General features: G+C 42.9%; 2 protein-coding genes and 1 pseudogene across 6 annotated transcripts; 2 read left to right on the forward strand and 1 right to left on the reverse strand.

Annotated features, from left to right (window-relative positions):
- Positions 1-3285: 3285 nt before the first annotated feature.
- Positions 3286-6028, forward strand: LOC108942005 (sodium/potassium/calcium exchanger 5-like; annotated as a pseudogene).
- Positions 6029-6476: 448 nt separating this feature from the next.
- LOC108941977 (myelin expression factor 2-like) lies at positions 6477-13835 on the reverse strand. Of its 5 annotated transcripts, none has more exons than XM_018764961.1 (18): positions 13655-13835; positions 12502-12695; positions 11723-11775; positions 10713-10720; positions 10504-10597; positions 10158-10349; positions 9904-10057; positions 9624-9673; positions 9380-9440; positions 9148-9249; positions 8770-8811; positions 8557-8637; positions 8285-8371; positions 7973-8068; positions 7809-7871; positions 7277-7449; positions 7125-7176; positions 6477-6826 (listed from the first exon to the last, which is right to left on the reverse strand). In XM_018764961.1, exons 1-18 carry the CDS (start codon positions 13753-13755, stop codon positions 6663-6665), a joined length of 1767 nt encoding a protein of 588 aa, XP_018620477.1. In that variant the 5' UTR covers positions 13756-13835; the 3' UTR covers positions 6477-6662. The 5 variants fall into 5 exon arrangements, with proteins under 5 accessions (XP_018620477.1, XP_018620472.1, XP_018620473.1 ...); XM_018764956.1 differs by having other exon boundaries at positions 7809-7874; positions 8770-8814; XM_018764957.1 differs by having other exon boundaries at positions 8770-8814; positions 13655-13755.
- A 2942-nt stretch (positions 13836-16777) lies between these two features.
- ctxn2 (cortexin 2) lies at positions 16778-19566 on the forward strand. The gene is made up of 2 exons (XM_018764997.1): positions 16778-17366; positions 17962-19566. The coding sequence occupies exon 2, from the start codon at positions 18016-18018 to the stop codon at positions 18259-18261; it is 246 nt and encodes an 81-aa protein (XP_018620513.1). The 5' UTR covers positions 16778-17366; positions 17962-18015; the 3' UTR covers positions 18262-19566.
- Positions 19567-23153: the final 3587 nt, after the last annotated feature.

Raw genomic sequence — 23153 nt, forward strand, 5'->3', positions numbered from 1 at the left:
GGAGGTAGGGACTGGACCCAAGTGCAGGTCCATTTGTAGGGACAGGCAAAAACAGAGGTCGTGGACAGGCGTGGGTCTTCAAGGCACGGACGTCATTTCCAGGGCCGAAGCAAAACTCAGTAACCAGGAGATCAAGCAAGGGTCAGAAACCAGGAGAGTCAAAACACAAAACAGGGAAACAGTACAGGGAGAAGAACCCCGAATGTCACAAAGCCACGTAGGGAGGCATTTGCAAGATTCCGCACCCGGCACCAGGACAGCACTGCCTATTATATACCTGGCCGGGCTGATTGATACCAGGTAGGTGTTGTCCTTGTGCTCGCAGGTGTGGGTGTGACAGCAGGAAAGGGAATAGAAGAATGATCAAACAAATGAGTTATGTATGAAATGATTTTGAACATGTGTGTCTTAAGCCTGGATTTAATGTGTTCTGATTTTACCATACACTCGGTTCTCTATTTCTTTGAAACACAAGGACTATGCAGCATGTTTGGTGGAAAAAATAACATTTTGTGGTTGAGGAACACATAATTTAATTTCACCCAAATTTAAATTAATGGTAATTCAGAGTGTTTTACTAGAACTTATTTTACCAGCAGATGACGTCATCAAGCAGTTATGCGCGTTATGGAGGGAACCGCGTACAGTTACTGTAACCCGGTACCCTTTTTACACGTGTCGTGTGTTTCGTGTTAGCTTTGCAACTATCACTCCGCTGTAGTAGTTAGGGAATTTACTGGAGTTAAAATTTAAAAGTGAATTTGTACACAAATTATTTAGCTTCCCTTTACCTTAAGTAACAGGCAGTGCAATCCTTCAAATTACCTCAGGATCCGTTTCTCACGCAGTTAAACACAGTTCGCTCACATTTTGAAATGTTAATTAATGTAAATATAAACTGAGCTCACTCACCCGGCAAGTGTCTTCTCTCTCTTTTAATATTGCACTGGATCTTATTAACGTGCAGAAAATGGACAGAGAACTCGCCCCTCGCAGACACGTCCCCAACATGTCCCAAGATGACCTGCACGTGAAGCGGTCGTACTCCGCGCGTGCACGTCGCCTGGGAAGTCACGTGTGAACGTGATTGGTTCATTCGGCCGACACGTTTCTCCAAAGCGACTTACTTACACTGTCGGTATTTACAATTATTCACTCATTCGCGCTGATGGGTAGTTCAGCTGGGGCGAATGAAGACAAGTACGTTGCTCCAGGGTACTGGAGGGTGGGATTCGAACCTGCGATCTGGGGGTACAAAAGGAGCAGTTCTAACCACAGTTATGAAGCTTACAGTCCTGCGTGCGTGGCTCTCAGCAATGGTCCCTCTGAATACGCTGAGCAAAGATGAGCGGTGTGTCTGCTGCCCATGAGAGCATGCATATACTACATATATACACTATTAAACTACTAAAGCAAACTATAATAAAAGTGGCATGATTTTCATATTAGATTTTTTGGCTAGGGCTAATAAAAGTAAGTGTCTTTTTGAGGCTGGGCAGCAGCAGCAGCAGTTTTTCACATATAATAAAAACCTAAGTTTGGAGTTTTATATATGTACATATAATATTATATATGTATACTGTATATATGTATTATACACATATAATACATATATACAGTATACTATTCTCAAAGCAAACTAATGAAAATGAAATTGTTTATGATTTTCATATTTGATTTTTTGGCTAGGGCTAATAGTCATAGAAGTGTCTTTCGGAGGCTGGGCAGCAGCAGTTTTTCACATAAGATCTAATCCCTTTGGAGTTTTATATATGTACATATAATATTATATATGTATACTGTATATATGTATTATACAGCTATAATACATATATATACAGTATACTATTCTCAAAGCAAACTGTAATGAAAATGGCATTGTTTATGATTTTCATATTTGATTTTTTTGCCTAGGTCTAATAAAAGTAAGTGTCTTTTGAGGGCTGGGCAGCAGCAGTTTTTCACAGAAAGATCTAATCCCTTCGGAGTGTTATATATGTACATATAATATTATATATGTATATATACATATATAATACATGTATATACAGTATATTGTTCTCAGAGTAAACTGTAATAAAAATCTAATACTTATATCAATATATACTATTCTCAAAGCAAACTGTAATGAAAATGGCATTATTAATAATTTTCATATTTGATTTTTTTTGGCTAGGTCTAATAAAAGTAAGTGTCTTTTGGGGGCTGGGCAGCAGCAGTTTTTCACATGAAGATCTAATCTCTTAGGGGTTTGTTTTCTTTTTTATTTACAAATACTCTGTTTTAAGGGCCATGATACAATTACTCATAATAAAGGTGATGAATATTTTCTAACAGCCAGTTTAATGAATTACAAGGCTGCCTGGAAGGAAAGGCAGAACACACAATGGGAGCACAATGCTGAAGGCTGGGAAAAGCGTTTATAAATCAGGTTATTTTTGGGTTCTACAGAGTCCCAGCTTTGGGGATTAAATGCAGAGTTGGACTTGAAAGAGAAGAGTTACTATTTGCAAAACTGACAGTGTATAATTTCAAGCGCTGAAGTCTTTCTTTCCCGTGGTAGAAGTTAGCATGATGGGTCAGAAAAGGGAGCCTCGGGCAAGAGATCTGCTCAGTGTGGAACCCTTTGATCCCATGATCTGAAATCATGGGCTGGGAAGAGCAGCTAATGTTCTCCTGCAGAAGATCAGACCTGCAGACAGCGCTGCACAAGTCTGCTTGCACGAAACAGCCATCTCTGTAGGGTCCTTCAAACATCAGCACTTGATCATCAAGAGGAAATGGTTATAAATGCACCGCAACGCCGTAAGAAGAGCTGGAGAGGCATTGTGGGCAAAATCTGTGAAATATTATTGGTTCTGTTCTGTGCTTTTTTTGTGGTGTTAGAAATTTGCACAGCTTTTGCGAAGGAGGGCTCCCCACGGAAACGCCGTGATGTGGGTAAGTTGAGAGAGAACGGTCCCTACAATACGGGGCGCTTTGTGAGCAATGCAGACCAGGACCAGAGTGTCTGATCATTTCCATTACCACATTTACTGGCCGAAAATGGATCAAAACCTCCATTTGTACAAGAGAAAAATCCATTAAATTTGCTTTAGGACTGGTGAAAATGTAGCTCCTCTGTGGTTGTTTAGCAATAAACGTTTTCTGCTTTGTTGCAAGGGTGATGATGATAATTTTCCTGAAATGTGACACGTGACTTTCTTCCAGAAAACGAAACCCAGTGTGTGTCTCCTCAGTCCTCTGAGTTTCCAGGGGGCTTCTTCACAAAGCAAGAAAGGAAGGATGGCAGTATCTATAGTCTGTGATAAGTATTTCCTGCCATCTCTTGAAGCTATAAGTGAACGTAAGAGCATATGTACTTTTTTGTCATTTTTACAAAATGTTTTGAAAATGATGATTTCTTTGCAAAACGAGTGAAAATCTTGAAAATAATCATCTTTACCTTAGTTCTATATTATACTTCATAATAGGCATGTAACAGGGTTTATTTTAAATAAGTGTATTAGTGTTTCTACAGTACAGTGGGGGTATTACTGATTGATAATAAAATATATTAGTAATAAAATATGCCGTAGGTCTCGGACTCTCTCCTGATGTTGCTGGGGCCACAGACTTTGTCCCACATTCAATAAGTGTTGCAGCTGTAATTGCAGTCATCTCGGATAACAAAGTGTACTGGTGAGTCTGGTGCGCACGCTTTTTCCTCTTAGCATTGTATATATAAAGGTAATCTGGACACAAACATGTCAGGCAAAGCCAATGTGTTTACTTTCAAATGAATATTAGCAACCATTTTTGTGCGTATTTTTGATGAATCATGTGCACCTTAGTAAAAATTAGATAAGATAGCTTTCTTCTTGTTTCTTCTAAGGTATGACGCTGTTTTTTTGTTGCTGGTGTACACCATGTACATAGCTGTCCTTTCCTTTGATGCTCACGTCCACGGCTTTATGTGGCACCTGAGCACCTGCATCTGCAAGCAGCCACCCCTGATCAGCTACGATGACAGAAGTACTTTGCTGGACCAACAGCATTCCACAGGTGACAGTGGGATCTTCCAGGATGACACTGATTTCTCCCACATGTCCCTCAGCCTTCATGGACTCAGTGAAATTGCTGACAGTGAGGAATTAAACACACACAGCTATCCATTATCAGCAACTGCTTGTTCAATGCAGGGTTGTGGTCATCCAGACCCTATTTTGGAAGGATAGGATTTTAGGCAGAGCACACAATGGACAGGACACCATGTCTTCACAGGGCAATCTCTCACACACACACACACACACACACACACACACACACACACACACACACACACACACACACACACACACACTACAGGCAACCTGAGTAACCAGTTCAGTTGAAACATGTCATTGGACTGTGGGAAGTAACTACAGCACTTGGAGGAAACCCACTTGATGAATGGGAGAACATGCCAACTCGACACAGGCTCATCGAGATTTGAACCAACATCCAAACCTCAACGCAAGAGTTGTGTGGCACAAGCCCTACTGGTTGCACCACCGTGCCACCCTTAGTTAAGCCCATGCTTCCCATCATGTACATAAAATACAAGTGTGACATTGAGAGAAAAGAATGGAACTGTAGCCAGATGTTTTGAGGCACTCTTTTTTTTTTTTTTTCTTAAACTTCTGTTCCAGATCACCAAAACATCTTCACAATGCCAGAGAATGACCTGAAGAGGATTCTGTGGGTGCTGTCCTTGCCTGCCATTCTGCTCCTGTATCTCACCATTCCTGACTGCAGAAAGCGTATCTGGAAGAGATGGTTCATCCTAACCTTTCTCATGTCAGCCGTGTGGATCTCAGCCTTCACCTATATCCTGGTGTGGATGGTCACAGTTGTGGGTAAGTCAGTTTTCTTCCTTAACCATTCAAGTAATTAAAATTGTTCAGCTGATTCACGTCATTAGAATCGATCATGATTCTAAAATGCAGAAAAAGATTAGGGTGCACAAAAAGATTTGTTAATGGAAATAAAATCACATGTTCTACTAATTCCTGAAGTGCTAATGTGATGACCCCAAGGGATTAGAACACACCATCGTCTCAAATCTGACTTCAGAGAATTACGAACCCCCTTGACCCATGGGAAACCATGTGATGCCCATAGTCAACAGTGGAGCATAATAGGATTACTATCCAAGCTAGAAGTCATGAAGGCCAACACAAGAAAAACAAAGGAAAAAACAGCCACCAGCATGAACTGGATGGCGTATATACAGCACAGTACTATGCACACTCTCATGTCTGAGAAGTGTTACCATTAAGCAGCCTTCAGCCATATATAACTTCAGAATTAATAGATATTGTGTGAAGTTGCAGATGATACTAGTAGTAGCAGATGATACTAGTAGTAGCTGAGCCAGTGAATTACATTATAGTATTAAATTATTTGGCCATTATAGGAGAAATGCTCAGAGTCCCCGAGACAGTGATGGGTCTCACTCTCCTGGCTGTCGGAACAAGCATTCCTGACAGTTGCTAGCGTCATTGTGGCAAAAGAAGGTAGGAGTATGAGCACAAATAGCAGCAGAGAGATAAGTAGCTCTCAACACCTTCTGTTTCAAACAAATTCAGGTCTGTCCGTTACAGGGAAAAGGGACATGGCCATGTCAAATGTCATCGGATCCAATGTGTTTGACATGCTGTGCCTAGGACTGCCCTGGTTCATAAAGACGGTGGTCATGGACGCATCGTCCCATGTGGCTGTCAACAGCACTGGCCTGCTGTACACCGCATGCACCCTGCTCCTCTCTGTGTTTCTGCTCTTTATGGCTGTGCACCTGAACCACTGGAGACTGGACTGGAAGCTTGGTCTGACATGCCTATTCTTTTACATCCTCTTTACCACACTGGCCATCTTGTATGAACTGGGAATCATTGGGAATAATCCGGTGACATTTTGCAATAACAACCAAAGTCCGGTGAGCAATAACCAAACTCGGACACAAGCAGACATATTAAACATCATCTTCCACGAATCAGCCTTTAATTAAATTCTTGATGAAAGGCAAAGTGGATTTGTTTTTTATTAAATATATTGGCTGAATTTTAGAGCCAAAGTTCTCCTCTTGCTTTACTAACAACTATTACAAGTATGTAGTACTAGACATCTATGTAGCTTGCATACTCACCCCATGTTCACATGTGCTTGCACTGTGATAGGTTAGTGTTTCACACTCTATGTCCAGGATAAGCTCCAGACCACCATGACACTGCGCTAGAACAAGCTGCTATCAATAAGTGAGTTACCACTAGTAAAACTTGTATAAGTGGCTAGAGTATATGCAATCATCAGACTTGGTCCTTGTAATTTTAAAACACACCTTCACAAAGAATTGAATGTGCTATACACTACCTATCCCATACACTACTAACATCATGCCCTCCAGCCACCACATAAAAAGTGACAAAGAGCCAATTACAAATTAAAAAGTTTATTTTTTTTTCCAAATAAACTGAGAGCCCACAAATTTAAAAGGATTAAAAAACTGAATTCATTATATAAACAAAGGAACTGGCAATAATAACTAAGATTGTAGTACAACATCAAGGACTAGGGAAATGTGTTTTTAAAACAAAACCAAAAGCGAGAAGGGGCATTTCAGACATGGCAAGCACTACTGAGATTCAAGCATTCCGGTCAAGACGGACATCCACCTCCCTGCCATTGATTTTGATGCCGTTCATCAGTCGACAGGCCTGCTCCGCGCTCTCGGGAGAGTCAAAGCGCACTGTGCCACAACCTTTGGACCTTCCGTTCTCCATCTTTATTTCAGCAAACATCACCTGACCTGGAACAGACAAAGTGAGGAGTCATTTCAGTATCTCTTACTGTCGGTGACAATAGAAATCTTACAATTTTTCTAGGTCTCGGTGAACAGTGCAATACTGACTAAATGGAGCACATGGTCTCCTGCAATATAAACCTTAACCCATAAGACATGCAAGGTTGAAGGTTCACAGGATGGATGAGCAACTGTGAAGGGCATTTAAATTCTCAGGGACCAAACTGCACTGTTATTTCAAACACACACATTACACATTTCCCTGTCTAGGCAGAGCTGAAGGTATAAAAACTCTGGTACTTACCACAGTGACTGAATTTTTCCTTCAGCTTCTGCCATGTCAGATCATAAGGAAGCTTTAAAAGGGGGGGGGGGGGGGGGGGGGGGGGTGAGGTTCAATTAAATAACACATATAAAACAAGGACAATAAGTTGGTCAATTAGCATGAGTACTCACATTCCGCACAAATATCTGGCAACCCACTTTTGACCTGGATCCCCTGTCAAGATTTCCACCGCCCATCTGGCCAGAGCCACCTCCGAATCCTCCAAATCCACGGTTCGCATCCATGCCAACCCGGTCGAAGTTAGAGCCCATTCGGTCCATACCCATATTTCCCATGACACCACCTAAATAAGGGGCAGGAAAGAAAAAAAATTTCCTTGGTAAGGAGACAGCCTGGATATCAAAGAAGCTATTGCCAATATTTCTTATGCAAACAATTTAGTTCTTAGACCAACACAAGTTCGCTGAAAAAATGACCTAAAACAGGTATTACTCTTAGTATTATTACTTTCAAGTTTAAGAAAATGTGGCTCCATCTGAACCAGTTCTTATTTGGTTCAGTTTTCCTTTTTATTCTATATATATATATATATATATATATATATATATATATATATATATATATACATACATACATAAACAATATAAAGAGGTTTAACTATGTATTGACTATAAGAATCAGTTAAAAGTAAGATTATGTTACCCATGCCAGATCCCATAGGCCCGCCACTCGTGCTGCCCATTCCACCACCATAGTTTCCCATTCCTCCTGGTTTAACAGAGAGCAATCTTCACCTAATGGCTTCACTTCATGAGCTAGATTAAACCATACACACTGGAACATATACAGACACACACACAGCTTACCCATTCCTCCAAAAGAGTCCCCATAACCTCGATTCATTGGCATATCGTTCCTGCCAAAGTCACGGTTCATGCTTCCCATTCCAGAAGGGTACATGTCTGAAAATATTGGTACCGACAAGACACATCAAAAGGCTCAGATCCCATTCAACAACATCACAATTTATAATAGAAACTAAAACTGTCATCAGTATGTCAGTTTATATCCTTGGTTTCTGTGTAGTTCAAACCTACAGCACAGCGATTCGTACTGGTTTATGATAGATCGTGCAGTATAGGTACTAGTGAATGCAGATGGAAAAAATAAAAGCTTACCTCCCATACTGTTGCCCATGTTACTGCCCATTCCACCGCGAAGGCCCATTCCACCCATGCCTGGGCCACCCCTGTAGTCATCCATCCCTGGGCAAACAAGAATCAAAAAGCATCAGCACAAGCCTGAGAGGGTTCCCCTTGTAAAAGGCAAATGGAGAGATCTTGTGATGACACGTTTGCAGGGAAAGGGGACATGGCCATCTCAGACATCTTCATTTTTTCCATGCCACACGGCCAAACATCACACACACCTCACAAAAACAAATGATTACCTCCCATTCTGCCCATGGCCATATCCCTTCCACCAAAGCCGCCCATTCCATCCATGCTATTAAAACCTCCGCCACTCATGCCTGAGGGGACAGATGTTCAGTGTAGTCACATCCTACAAAACTGCACATTATTGACATAATGTAAAAATGTGAGTGATAAGTGAGGGTAGCAAGGTGGGAGACATAGTACAAATGGTTAGTAAACATACAAACCTCCCATTCGATTCATTCCTCCATATCCAGGCCCATCCATGCCTGCTAAAGAATGAATTACCATGTCAGACTGGTATATATGCAAGGAGAAGATTGTTGCCAGCAACTAATATGACCATTGAGGATTTAATATGGCACCAGACTAAAAACAGAATTTAAGTTGTTAAACATATTTCTAAGCCAAGTTTGCAGCAACTTACATTGCTGCTTTAATTGACAGACTTATAAATACAACAATAAAACATACCAAGTAAGGCTTTTTACTCAACTTCACATTGAGCAGACTGAGGGTGGTGCTACTGCACTCGACTGAATGCCTGGCCCACCTGCTATAGTAAAGACAGTAAAACACCTGCTGATGTATAAGCAGCCACCGACCTCCTCGTCCCATACTCCCCATTGCTCCACCGCTGCTCAGTTGGCTGGTGCTGATCGGCTGCCCACCAGGGCCAAGTCCCATGCCGACACCTCCAAGACCCCCTGCCAAGTTTGCAATGTTGAAGTCTAGTTCCCAACAATCACTCCAGAGACCAGACATCAGCCAACTGCATTTTCCCTCTAACAATGTCCAGTTGACTTTTGACACCTGGGTACACATGCAACAACTTACTGGGCAACTGAGGTGTTTTTTCTACCGAGTGGAAGTCATCCAGGGGTAGAGACTTATCATCCTGGGGAAAAAAAAAGAAAAATCGCCTCATTTATCCAGTTTACTGAAACAAAGCATCACCTCCAAACATAAAAAGTTTATAATACAGATGTTTGCAAGGCAAAAACACTATTTAAGTAATGTCCAATACTTGTATGAACACCCAGAGGAAAAAGAAAAAAAAAAAAAAAAAAAAAAACCTTACCATCTTCACAAGCATGGGCCTATCAAACAACATCTGACCGTTGAACATGGCTTGTATCAGAAGTCAAGGAAGCCCAGACACCACTTCTGAACTCTAATGTTTATAAAGTCCAAAAGATACTATGAATGTATGCCAGAAGAATTCTTTTATACTGAAAACAGCAACTGAATTTAACAGCATAATGCTTGCACTATCATGTTGAACACCTGAAGTTTCAATGGGATCATTCTGATAAATGGATGAGCCCATTTGTCCTGTAATCAGGGAGTACTAAGGATACAGACAGCCTGCACTGCTTCAAATGCCTCCTCGAAGGTCACAGTCCCCATGCCACGGCTCTTGCCGTTTTTTTCTTCCTTGACATCAGCCCTTTTAACCACTCCTGCCATGCTGAACACCTCCTTAAGCTTCTTCCAGCCAACTTTGAAATCAAGCTAAAAGATAAAAGACAAAGTGGAATGAAGTTAAAATACACAGAGGAAAACAAACAAATTGGGGGGGGGGGGAAACTGGAGTAAAAAGTGAGTCCCTCACATTGGCCACAAACACAGTAGAGCCCAGCCTCCCTGCCTGTAGGGAATGGATAATCTCAGGGGGAACGTTGGGGTTGTTGATAATGGAAGGAGGGAAGTTCATCCCGCTACGGAGTCCTTCTGGGCCACAGCCACCGGGATACATTCCAACTGCGCGCTGCAGCATCCTACGGGCGTGCTCACCGTCAGGATCCTGGACCACACACATACACAAAGGAAACAACTTCATGCAAAGGCTTCAAGGCTTTAAGGCTTTGTTTGAAATGGCCAAGAAAACCAACATCAGGCCACAACTGGACAACACCTTGACAGAACCAGTGATTCCGGACACGCCCAGCAGCCCTCACCTCCTTGATATTCAGAGGTCTGCCATTAAGATCATATCGGTTCATGACTTCAATTGCCTTCTTCACAAATTCTTCATCTTTGAACTCCACAACACTACGAAAAAAAGCACAAATATTCCTAAAGTTCACTGCATATGAAGTCCCATCAAACTTGACAAGCCACATGCATAAGAGCAGAAACTATGTTTTAAAATTAAAAACGAACATACCCATAGCCCTGCAGGAGTCATGAAGGTACGAAGGAGGGCCCATCAGGTGAAGGTAGAAAGGAAGAATGCAAATAGTTAGGCCTTGAAAGGACCTCAGCCATGCAGTTACATGTTCCTAAAGGACATCAAATCAAAAAACTTGTAGTCCTTTTAGTCCTGGTAGACAAATATACGTAGTAGAGTGAAGGATGAGCAGATAGGCTAAGGCCATCTCTGCATGGTTTCCAACTGGTTGTGATGTCAATTTAGGAGAAGGCCAAGGATATATAAAGACTAAGGCCTTTGCTTGTAAATGCAAGATGACTACAGAAATTATACTGGTTTTCAGAGAAAGTATATGGCACTTGCAGATGAGCAACATGCCCACTTCTGAACAAGCTGAAATTAACATTATTAGACTGGAAAGCAACTACAGTGAGAATTTGTTTTTCACCTAGCAAGCACAGCTGTAAGAACATTGTAGCTTGTAGCTCAAATGTGACTATACTTTTAACAGATAGCTTTATGAGACGCAACAGTAACAAACAGCACTGGATTACATTCCTAGGTTTGAAATCCTGGACATAGACGGAAATATACTGTTCCCAAGGAGAGTGCACTGTGCCATTTACCTACCTTCAGTTTAACATATCTATGTGCAAGATTTTAAAAATGGTCAAAGTCAATCACAACAAGTTCTGACCACTGACCTTTCCATTTTTTCCCCCTTTCAGAAATTTCACCAAACAGATCCACCAATTTAAAAACTACAAGACAACTTTAAGATTCATTAAGGAAACAAATTCTGTGTTCATTACCCCAAAGTTAAAATCAATAGCATCAACAAGAACACCCCTCTGACAAATCTACGGCCAACTATAACGGGCCCAAACCACAAAAACTTCCTGAATGAGGAGCCATACTCATAAACAGAGCCCAAAGAGCAATAACCTGGCAAAAACACTGGGTTTAAAAATGGAAAAACTGCGGAGATTTTAAACCTCGTGCAGCAAGTAGACCACATCACTTACCCTTGACTTCCCTTCAGCATCCTTAAAGAGCTCCACGTATGTAACCTCACCGACTACACGAGACATACAGAGGGGGGAAATACCACAAGACACAATGCATGTGAAACCAGTCGTCACATCACCGCTGCCACTGGTAGCAAGCTACAGATGGAGAGAACCCATAATTCGTTAATCAGTCCAGACCAGCATTCCACCTGACAGAGCCATGCCATTCACTGAAACTGATCGGCTATGGACAAAGAGAGGCTGCTACATTATGTAAAAGGACACTTCAATGTGCCCAACATTACATGGTTACTTCAACCAAATAACTTGCATGTTTTATGTTAACCATTCAACCTCTGACAAACACGTTTCTACTGAATAAAGCTACATATCAATCATTCAAAAAGAGTGCACAGCAAGGCACAAATCCAGTTATCAGTAATTGTATTTGTCATCTTCAACACACAAACTCAGTACTGAGAGGTTACACATAGGAGCTATCAATACTGTAATACTGTAAGCAAAGCCCTTAACAAACAGGTCCAATAGGATCTTACCAATATGCAAAGCAGGAATTATTTCCTACCAAATTGCAATAAAAACTGTGAAACATTCACAATAGTTTTCACTGTTGTACACAATTACCAAGTGTCTCCTGAAATATGTTAATCAGTCCTCCAATACACAGTTTATCAAACTGACTATTACCTTGCCACATTTAAACGGCACAAGTTTTGCTGAGGAAAGGGAAACAAGGCTCATCGGAGTGACGTCCTAGAGCTGACATCATTTACCTTTCTGTCGCATGAGATCTTTGATGGCCTGCCACTTCATGTCATAGGGAATGTTGCTGATGAACACCCGGTTCCTGTGGGAACCCTTCTTATCGCCGACTTTGTCCTTAGAATAAGGCTGAAAGCGGTTTGGTCTCCTGCTTCCAGCTCTCTCCTTGAGATCCGACTTCTCCTGCCCGGTTTCATCCCCGTCGCTGTTGGTACAAAAGGTAGGCACAACGCCCCGTTTGTGTAACATCACAAAGTTGACTACGGTAAAAAAACGACACTAGGGTCATAACGGTAGTACTAGTGCCTACATTTACATTTATCTAACGCTTCTCTCCAAAGCTACTTATAGCTATTTACACATTTATACACCTGGGTAACTTTCCTGGAGAAAATTTAGCAGTATGTTGCTCAAGTGTACGCAGCCAGAGGTGGGAATCAAACCTGCAACTTTCAGATCCAAAAGCAGCAGCTCTGACTGCTACGTTACCACCTGCTAGGCTTGTTACTTTGGAACCTGGCGGCTCTTAGTTCGAATCCCCACTCGTGCTGCGACAGCCGAGATCAACATATTACATACATTCCCTAAATAGGTACAGTAAGAATACCCCGCAGTACCAACGGGCCCATCTCAGTGAAGTTCCTTACGTAGCACTGCAAGTCGCTTAACAAAACGAAAGCAGCTGATGCATTAACTTAAGTTTAACAACGAAGCCCTGCAAAAGAGCCACTTTCATTGGGAAAGAGGTGTGAATGTGGACATCTGCCTCTCTCTCACACACAGTCAGGGACAGGGACAGGGACACACACACACACACACACACACACACACACACACACACACACACACACACACACACACACACACACACAGGCCGGAAGCCCTCTCCTCGCTTCGGTGGTGCTGACCGCGCGGCCTTCTATATTGAATTCAACGCAAAGTCTAACACAACACAGCTAATAACAAACTCTGCGTTAAAAAATTGCCAAGACAGCAGTAATAAAGACACAGTAACTCTGTCCGTGCAGATACATACAAGAAGAAGAGAGTTCGTATCATGACGAGGGACCGCCGCGGTTAGCAACGGCCATCTGCGTCCCCATCTTACCACACACACACACACACACAGCCCACTGACTGAAAAAGCAAATAAGCCATAGTTACATTTTCACGCCGTTGGTATTTTCGTGAAATTCGCTTTCGTTCTCAGCGTCGGTCGCCAATATCTCCTGATTATCGCCGGACTCTTGTTCAATATCTGCCATTATTGAAAGTTTCTGCCTGTTTTGCGACGCGAAAATTCTGCTCCGAACACGCAAACCCAGTCAACAAAGGCCTCTCCTCTCGCGAGAGCTTTCGGGATTAGCGTGCTTTGCGCGCGCTTTGCATGACGTCAGGTTTCTAAGCAACGCGGCCACCGATCCTTGACGGCGTCGGTGTAGAAAATATTTCAGAAGTGGTGAGGTCACGGAATTATATCTCTTTCAGAGCTGGACTTGAATTTACTTTACTAAATATTGCAGTGTAATCTGTTTGTTTTTTCAACACATTGAATTTTACGTAGCTCAGAGGGCAAAAATGCAAGGGTCTTGTCTAAAAAACTTTCAATTCATGATCAAGAAGACGCGAATGGCTCCTCGGACAAGATCAAATCTGAATTTATTTAGTAAATATGCTTTACTGTGTGAAATTGATAAAATCTAAGCAACAGCACATTTTTGTTCAAATGTTTCATAAAAGAAAAGAATCTAAGCAAGTTTTCAGTACATGATGTGCATTATTGCAATGATGTCTGCAGGCGAATCCCAGCACATAGGAACTCTTATTCGTGTGTTAAACTTTGAGAGCATCAGAAGTATCCAAAAGTCATATTATTATTCAAACAAGTTTCTTAGTCAAGACTGTAGTATTCAGTAATGAAAGACTAAACATGGCAGTTTCCCAAAATTAATATTTTCACTAACTGAAAAACTCACATTTTGATTAGACATTTTTTTTTCCAAATTTTATCCAAGCCAGTATTTACCTTGTTTAACAGATTGTAGACTACAACTGTTGCGATGCTTGTGACTCGAGCAAGGAGGTCACAGCAGCCCTCTTCGAAATGTCGTAGCAACTCTTCTCTGAAGCTCTTGAGTTTCTGGCGATGAGAAGAGCAGTTAAATGTCAGCAAGCTGCATCGATCACTTGCACAACCTTTAAAAACAACCAAATATAAACTACAGAAGGATGTTATCTTTAAATGTAAGTGGCTAAACAAATACCACACCATTTTAAAAAAATGGTTAGATAAAAACATTTCTGATAAAATCTTATTGGAGGTCGTTGCGTTGATGCGGAGCCTTCACGAATCTTGCTACTAGGCAGGTCGATAACGATTTCTTGAAGGAGAAAGATACCTTGATGGTTGGGAAGGGCTTTAGTGTAATGTGATCTAGCTAAAAAAATCCATAAGGGTGTCCAGGAGGAAAAGTGAGTGAGGCTGGAGCTGGTCAGGGAACCAATGAGGCATGGATTTGGACGAATATGTCAAAATGGCTCAGATCATTTTGTCCTGATCATGGTGTGGCCAGCAACCGGAAGTGAAACACAGGAAAACAGTGTAACAGGTCATATTTACTTTACATTTTTTGCGTTCAGAAATAGTCAGACAAAGATTTGTACCTCGCAGAAATGGCATTATCACATTTGAACAGTGACTCCAGAGGAAAGTAAAGAGTTTCCCAAGCAGCAAGTCTGTGCTGGTGATGCTGAAGTTTGTAGCATTGATTTTAATGATAATTGATGATGATAATTATATTGGCTTGGATTTTCAAGAATGTAGCGATCCAGGTGGTTTGAGACCCTATATAAGCTGATAACCTAAAATGTCTTTATAATAGCTTCAGAATTTATTTTTCATCCACTGCTCAAAATCATTTAAGGAAATCAGTCCTCTGGTTTTAGTCGCTTTAAAAAAAAAATCACTGTTTTTCTGTGTTTTTCACTTTTTGTTCCAGTAAAGTTCTAGCCAGTTACCTAGTTACAAGAGGTGAACCCAGCCTCACACCTGTGCTGTGACCCACTGACCCTTTCTCACTGTACCGGCCACTGGCTTTACTGGACAATGGAACATGCTTGGGGAGGAACACGTTTTACTCAACACAGCCCATAGCCCTATAAGTACCTGGCCAACCATAGGCTTTGCTGTGATTAATGTGGGCGGGAGAAGTCCAGCCATCTGACCCACCCAAGAGAACACTGCCCAGATGTGGCTGCTGGGGTGGTCCAGTCCACATAATGGGGAGCAGGTAGTGTAGCGGTTAGAGTTGCTGCCTGTGGACCTGAAGATGAGAGGTTTGATCCCCACCTCCGGCTGTAGTACCTTTGAGCAAAGTGCTTACCCTAAAATGATCTGGTAAAATCCCCCAGCTGTATAAATGGGTAAAATAATTGTAAACAGCTTAACATTATAAGTCACTTTGGAGAAAAGCATCAGCTAAATGAATAAATGTAATATTTCTCTACGGTTGTGTTGAGGACAAACAGGAACATTGCCAAAATACCAAGACTGTCGCCTCTAAGATATGAGCAAATTACTGGGCAGAAAATCAAAGTGCTTAAGCTCTGCTGAAAAATTGCCCATAACATTTATTAACATCACTAAGGAGTTTGAGGGCTCTTGTGTATTATTATCGTTATTATTATTATAAGGAAGACTTTGTAGTCTTTTTGGCTAGACAAACTCTGCAGCTAAGAGGCATTTCAAAAAAGGAGCTCCTTGCAAATGTATTATATGAAATTTACTCAACAGAATTGTGCAAACTCTTTGGAAAAAGTAAGTGGTTACTCAGGCTTGCTACACTTTCACACACCCTCAGTGTGCAGTCCATGCCGGGTCATCCTGTAAAGAATCTGAAAGAGGACGGATCCATTTGCGAAGGACAACCTGTTCTAATTAACAGGAAGGTTAAACACAGAATGGGATTTATATTAGCTGAAGTGCATGACTATGTCCCTGTCGCCTGCCAGCCCCAACTGACGGAGGACAAGACAGAATCCTGCCCGCTGGCAGCAGCTCACGATTCCTCTGACATTTCAGGCAGAGGTTTTGTAAACAGCCAACACAAAGCAGAGTAGGAGGGACTCTATCCAGCCGCCGTGCTGCCGTCGCAGCGCCAAGGACCGACGCGCACCCTCAGACAGGCTCGTGGAGATGGACCTTCAGCTGCCTTGTGAGGCTTTCAATGGTACGGAGGGATGAGTTGAGGGCAGGGGCGGGTGGGTGGGGGGCTAACTGCAGCGAAATCGAGGACCACAGCTGAGGAATTCCAGGCTGGTGATTTCTGATCCAAAAGGCGATAGGCACTCGCACACAGCTCCACAGCACGAAACAAGAACCGCTGTTCTCGGCAGCTCCCCCTGCAAATACACACCTTTTGAAAATCACCGGAGCTGAGTCTCTGGAAGCTTGAGTCGCACTCAGTTTTAAGGTGAAGGGTGGAGATGGGGGGGTGTGCAATCTTCTATTGCCAATGAAAGGGCTCGGGGGGGGTCTGCGAAGGGCTCTCTGCTTTGTTGCTGTCGGAAGGACGAGGCATCTGGCGGGAGTGGCAGCAACAGGTCGGCAGGGACGGGGGGCACGATGAGTGTGAGCCGCATGCTTCCACCCTCTGCACAGCAACACCACTGCGTCCGCTCGGGTAGCCCGTCCCCTGGCTCAGAGACAGAGACCACCGTCGTCATGGGAGACATCTGAGCGAAGGATAAACACATCCCCTCCGTTCCGTTCGTGTGGTTTTCGACCACAGGTGTTGTCATCCTGCCTCTTGGTCTTGCATCACAATCCGGATCACCGATGAAAATGAACCACACGACAGTGGCTTGAAAGCAACAGGTAAGACTCTTATGATTCTATTTGTCTTTTACCCAAGTCAAGGGTCTTTTCTTGATCTGGTTCAGACAGCAGCTTCGCTGGATACTGTGGGAAATCGTCGTGCATGGTAAGCGGATGATTCCAAGTTCCGTTTCACGTTGAAGGTTTGTGGCAAATCAGGAAATCCGAACCCGTTTCTTTTCCTTTTTCAACATGCATGGGTGTGTGTTTTACTGTTTTATGTAATTAGCTGGGTGAATTTTATTTGTCTAACCTGGATGATAAATGCATGTTATGGCACCTGAAAAAAGAACACCTCTGTATAAGAAACGACTGGCCGTGTTGAATGACATGAAGACAATATCAGTTTTTCTGCATTTTGCATGGTTTTGCTGGAAATAATGATACATGTGTAGATCAACCTTTCATAATCACGTATTTGCTAACGTTATTTGTAAAAAAAAAAAAAAAAAAAAAAAAAAAGAGCAAATCTCCATTTAATATTCCTTTAAATGATAAATATGGGATATTGACCAAGTGACTTTGCAGAAAATTAACATGATTCTTTCCTTGTTACCATACTGGAGCATGATTTCTATTTGGAATTCTTTCTGAGGTTATCTGGAGCTCCTGTCTGACAGCACCGGCACTGAGATGAGGGCTCATCACCATGTGTAACATCCACTTCAACCACTCGCTGGCTACAATGAGCGGCAATGACATCATGGCATACTCCCTGACTCTGGAGCAGAAGACAGTGTTTGCCTTTGTGGGCATGCTGCTGGTGTTCCTGGGATTGCTGATCATCAGATGCTTCCGCATCCTGCTGGACCCATACAGCAGCATGCCCTCCTCCACCTGGGCGGATGGGGTGGAGGGCCTGGAGAAGGGGACCTTTGAGTACGCCCTTGCGTAACTCAGCGTTTGAGCCACGGGCAAAGCCGGGGGTTTGTGCGTTACGCTAAGTTCAACAATGGTGACCGAAGATCCTCAGTCATGAGACCCCCTCAGACCATGAGCTCGTCTCTGCATCCCCGCCCGTCTTATGGGTGATGACTCTGTTCTTCTAGAACTCGCTGGGCCCGTTCTGTGGAGCCACATTTGTCGGTGGGCGAAGGGAAAGGTCTCAGGGAACATGAGAAATTCAAGATCACAACAACCTTGTGCACACAAAAGTTGTGCCCTTATGCTCCGGCATACAGGCAGGGTGTTTCGTGGGCAGTGATGTTTTGTAAGAGAGACGAGCCATCTTCTCAGAATGTGACATGATATCTACACTACCTGCATGCCTCGAGCATACAGATACCAGGTTGCTCCATATCTGTATTAATTCAGAGACTCGAATTCCTCTACGTCTTGTGAGTAGGTCTGACTTTTACCTGTGACGTTGAGTGATGATTTGACGCCATTATAAAGCCTTACCGTATTTTGGCGTCACTACATGTCTATAACGGGGGGGGGCGCGGTGGTGCAGCGGGTTTGGCCAGGGTCTGCTCCGTGGTGGGTCTGGGGTTTGAGTCCCATTTGGGGTGCCTTGTGATGGAGTGGCATCCCGTCCAGGGTGTGTCCCCTCCCCCTCTAACCTTGAACCCTGTGCTGCCTGGTTAGGTTCCAGTTCACTGCAACCCCCACTTGGGACAAGCAGTTGTAGATATTGTGTGTGTGTACATGTCTATAATGTTGATCAACTGTGTGTAGATATGTGACATTAGAGACGATTGCTAAGTCCTCTACAGATTCGTGTGCTGGTTACTCGTTCCTGTTACATGTTGCCTCGTGCCAAGGATTATGTTGTCAAAAAAAGAGATTAATCTGCCACGGATGCACAGGTGGAGTTGGAATAATGATGGGGGCTGTCATTTAAACATTCCCCGTGGAGATAATGTGGGGAGAGGAGAAGAGATCAGCCCTTGTTCCTGCCAACAGATGAAGCCCAGTCAAAATGACAGCAAACAGTTATGAGGTCATCTGTATTTGGGCTCATTTGTTTTCATTTTTGAAGGCTGATGGCAGGCAAGGGGAGGGGTGCCTCCCCAAAGAGAGTATGTGCAGTAGAGCTTATGCCAAGTTTTCCTTGTGCAGTGGACTTGCCTTACTGTAACCTAGAACAGGTTTTACGTGCCTTCATTTAGGACTGTTGCCACGTTCCCCCAGCAGGCGGCACCTACTGCGAGTGAAGACCTTAACCGCTGTCTCCTCACCAAGTGCAGCACAGGGGAAGGCGATGGCTCACTGCTGCGGGTTTCAATGTGCCACGTGGATTAAAATGTCTTTGGTTTTAAAGTGTCTCTGGTGTGGACTTCATTTATGCTCCAGTACGAGACTTTATTTTTTCAGTTGTGTTGAATGTCAGTGTCACCAACTCAAATATGCAGATGGTGACATCTCCCAAGGATAAATGAAACATGGTTCGATCGCGTCCTCAGATGTGACGCAGTGAAAAGCAACGTGAACCAGCAAAGGTGACCGTGATGAGAGTGTTAAATGTTTGGCCTGTTTTTCTCGTTGCCAGAACACAGCATTTCACTCCCAGAACCCAGAGCCATGGATGGCAGCAGAGCACTCCTGCAGGGGTCAAATTTCAGTCCTGTCAGTGAAAAGGTACACGGCCTCCCCGCTATTTCTATCCTCAGGGAGCTTTAAGAGTGCACTGTACAAAAATGGTGCAGAAATTCGATTGCCTACATGTATAAAACTGGATTTATTTTTGCTTAAAACTTGTCTGGATCTGAGGGGGGTGTGGGGGCACAGCGGGTTTGGCCAGGTCCTGCTTTCCGGCAGGTCTGGGGTTCAAGTCCCCCTTGGGGTGCCTTGCGACAGACTGGCGTCCCGTCCTGGTTGTGTCCCCTCCCCCTCCAGCCTTGCGCCCTGAGTTGCCGGGTTAGGCTCCGGCTCCCCGCGACCCCGTATGGGACAAGCGGTTCAGACTGTGTGTGTGTGTGTGTGTGTGTGTGTGTGTGTGTGTGTGTGAAATGTCTCGATCCATAGATTTTATCCATTCATGCATGTAGCCATTTGCTGAAACAACCCTAAGTAGGTACCACTCTGGAAGGTACAATAATCATACCCTACAGATCTGCCACACAGAATGAACGCCCTCCTATAAAACAAGCCTATAGTTCATTATGTTTTTCCTCATAGACAATAAACACATCAAAAAAAAGTGTGTAAAACATTTATCATGATAATGTATGGGTATTGATTTCAAAAAGTTATCTTTTGTTTTCTTCATTCAAATTTCATCTACAAAAGATATCTTCCTAACCTTGTCATTTTTACAAATCATCAAAAATAAATGTTTATAAGAGGAATGAAACCAGTTTTTAATATTACTCAATGCTAATAAGCTTTATCCATTTTAATATGTGATCTTGAAAAAAACTCTCTAACAAAAATCCCTAAATGCTGTTTACTGAACAACATGATTTGAAAAATCACTTCCAACCAACATCTGTAACTTACAAAGTCTTCACAAACTTTCCTAAGAAGCACTGCATGCAGTCGAATACCACATTAACTCTGTGGACTGCATTCATTCACAATACATTATTTAATGCATCTTTCCACAAAGCAGTTTTGAAAACCGAGGTCCCTTTAATGGATTAGTGTTTATTCCCAACATTACATTACTCAATCACTCTGCCTGAAGTTCTGTTAAGTGTCTCAGCTTAATCAATTTGAAATTTTTTATGTCAGCTTTGATACAGTAATAAAAGAAGTCCAAAACAAAAAAAATACTCAAATAAAAATCAATGAACAGCAAAGGCACACAGCACCACTTGCCCCAATAAAGAGACTGGCCCTTTGCCTTAATGACTCTATGTATCTAGGCACAGAACATTGCTTTGCTGGTGAGAAACGTTCCAGAATCAATGCAGAGCCTTCACTGCCAAACACAAACAAGTCCTCATAAATCAAGAGCAGCTGAAGTCAGGGCAATGAAATCGGACCCGCAACTGAGAGCAATATGACTCAAGCGGCAGTGTCTACAGTCAACTGAGGCATCATCACACCACCACAAGAGCTCTGGACTTACAGATATACATCACACCCCATGAACACACGTCATTAAAAATTACAGATTCTCCTTGGCTAACGGTGGGGTTACGTTCCGATAAACGCATCGTAAGTGGAAAAATCGTAAGTGGAAAAAGAATAGAGTACCGCACCTACCGATCACCATAGCCTGGCCTACCTGGAACGTGCTCAGAACACTTACCGTAGCCTACGGCTGGGCAAATTTAAGCAGGAGACACACATGGGCATTTAGTAGACATGATGGGATGCAAAAACACACAAAAAAACTTTTTCAACACAGTACTGGTTGTTTACACTTGTTGGCGTGATCGATACAGAGACTGCGAGCGCGGTTGAGTGGATGCTGCGGCTCGCTGCCATCGCCCAGCATCAGGAAAGAAAATCATGCCGCATGTCGCAATCGCGGGAACAGATCGAAATTCAAAATTCGAAGTACAGATTCTGCCAAATGCGTATTGCTACCATACCATCGTAACATTGAAAAATTGTATGTCGAACCGTGGTAAGTAGAGGAGCATCTGTAATATTAAATTCAACTCAGGCCAAATAATCAATAAGATAAACCCAGTAAACTTGTTTGAACCCAGCCCTTGATTCATACAGAGTCTTGCCAGAACACATAACTTCTCTCCCTATTTAGGAGCAGATGAAACGCTGGTGAAAGTCAGCATTAGTACAGCAGCTCCGAAGCGTCACTCTTCCGCCGCCAAACACTGAACTGTAGCCATAAAGTTCATGTGATGAAAACACTTCATCATCCTGTTATAAAGCATCCCCTGCCAGACCTACTGCTCAAAAACAGCACACAGGTGGATTCCAAAGTTGAAGTAAATATTTTAGTGAGAAAAGCAAAGAAACTAAAAGCCTTTATGAAATGAAATACCCTGAAATACTTCTCTGGTTAATAATGATTGTAACAATCATTATTTTTCTGCCTGCTTGCAGAAAAACACAGGAAAAGAGCAAATTTCTCCATGTAGCATAAACTTACTGTAAAACACAGTATAGAATGTATTTAAGGAATACAGAATTTACAGGATTAAAATGTTTGATGCATGTATATGTATGCATGCATTTACATGTATTCATTTAGCAGCCACTTTTCTCCAAAAATGTACATCTTATAGAAAATACAATGTGTTCATTACATTATGTATATGTATATATTATATATATACACACACACACACACATTTCCAGAACCGCTCGTCCCAAACGGGGTCACGGGGAACCGGAGCCTACCCGGCAACACAGGGCGTAAGGCCGGAGGGGGGGGGACACACCCAGGACGGGATGCCAGTCCGCCGCAAGGCACCCCAAGCGGGACTCGAACCCCAGACCCACCGGAGAGCAGGACCCAGTCCAACCCATAGACACAAACACACAAGAGAGTAATAAGTTTTATAAGGCACGGGTAATCAAAATATGTCCTCTTAGCTTGACTAACTTCATGTGTATTTTCAATAAGCTGCATTCGTAACGATGCTTCCCCAGGGCGAGGGTTCATGCTATTTCAGTGTTCTGAGAGATAGCAGAGGCCTGCTGAGAACCTCTGCCCCACAGGATCGGCCAGTCTGCTTCCATCTTCTCATCTGTCTTTCTCAGCCAGTCCTGCCAGACATTAAAAGGAGGACATTCTTAGGAAGATAATATTATCCATCTGTCAGCTCTCAGGCTAAAACCTGCCCCAGACAAATAACACACACACACACACACATATTCAATTTATGCTAGACAAAATGTTACAGAGTTCTCTAGACAGGGTCCCTT

The sequence above is a fragment of the Scleropages formosus genome, chromosome 7, assembly GCF_900964775.1.
Source record: "Scleropages formosus chromosome 7, fSclFor1.1, whole genome shotgun sequence".
Taxonomy (NCBI): domain Eukaryota; kingdom Metazoa; phylum Chordata; class Actinopteri; order Osteoglossiformes; family Osteoglossidae; genus Scleropages; species Scleropages formosus.

Excerpts from the sequence above, each read along its gene's own strand:
- LOC108941977 (XM_018764956.1), bottom strand. The coding sequence starts at position 13,755 with ATGGCAGATATTGAACAAGAGTCCGGCGATAATCAGGAGATATTGGCG. Across the intron at positions 11,776-12,501 it reads AGATCTCATGCGACAGAAAG|TCGGTGAGGTTACATACGTG; the intron begins GTAAATGATGTC and ends TGTCTCGTGTAG. Across the intron at positions 10,058-10,157 it reads CTACTGTGTTTGTGGCCAAT|CTTGATTTCAAAGTTGGCTG; the intron begins GTGAGGGACTCA and ends TTTATCTTTTAG.
- ctxn2 (XM_018764997.1), top strand. The coding sequence starts at position 18,016 with ATGTGTAACATCCACTTCAACCACTCGCTGGCTACAATGAGCGGCAAT.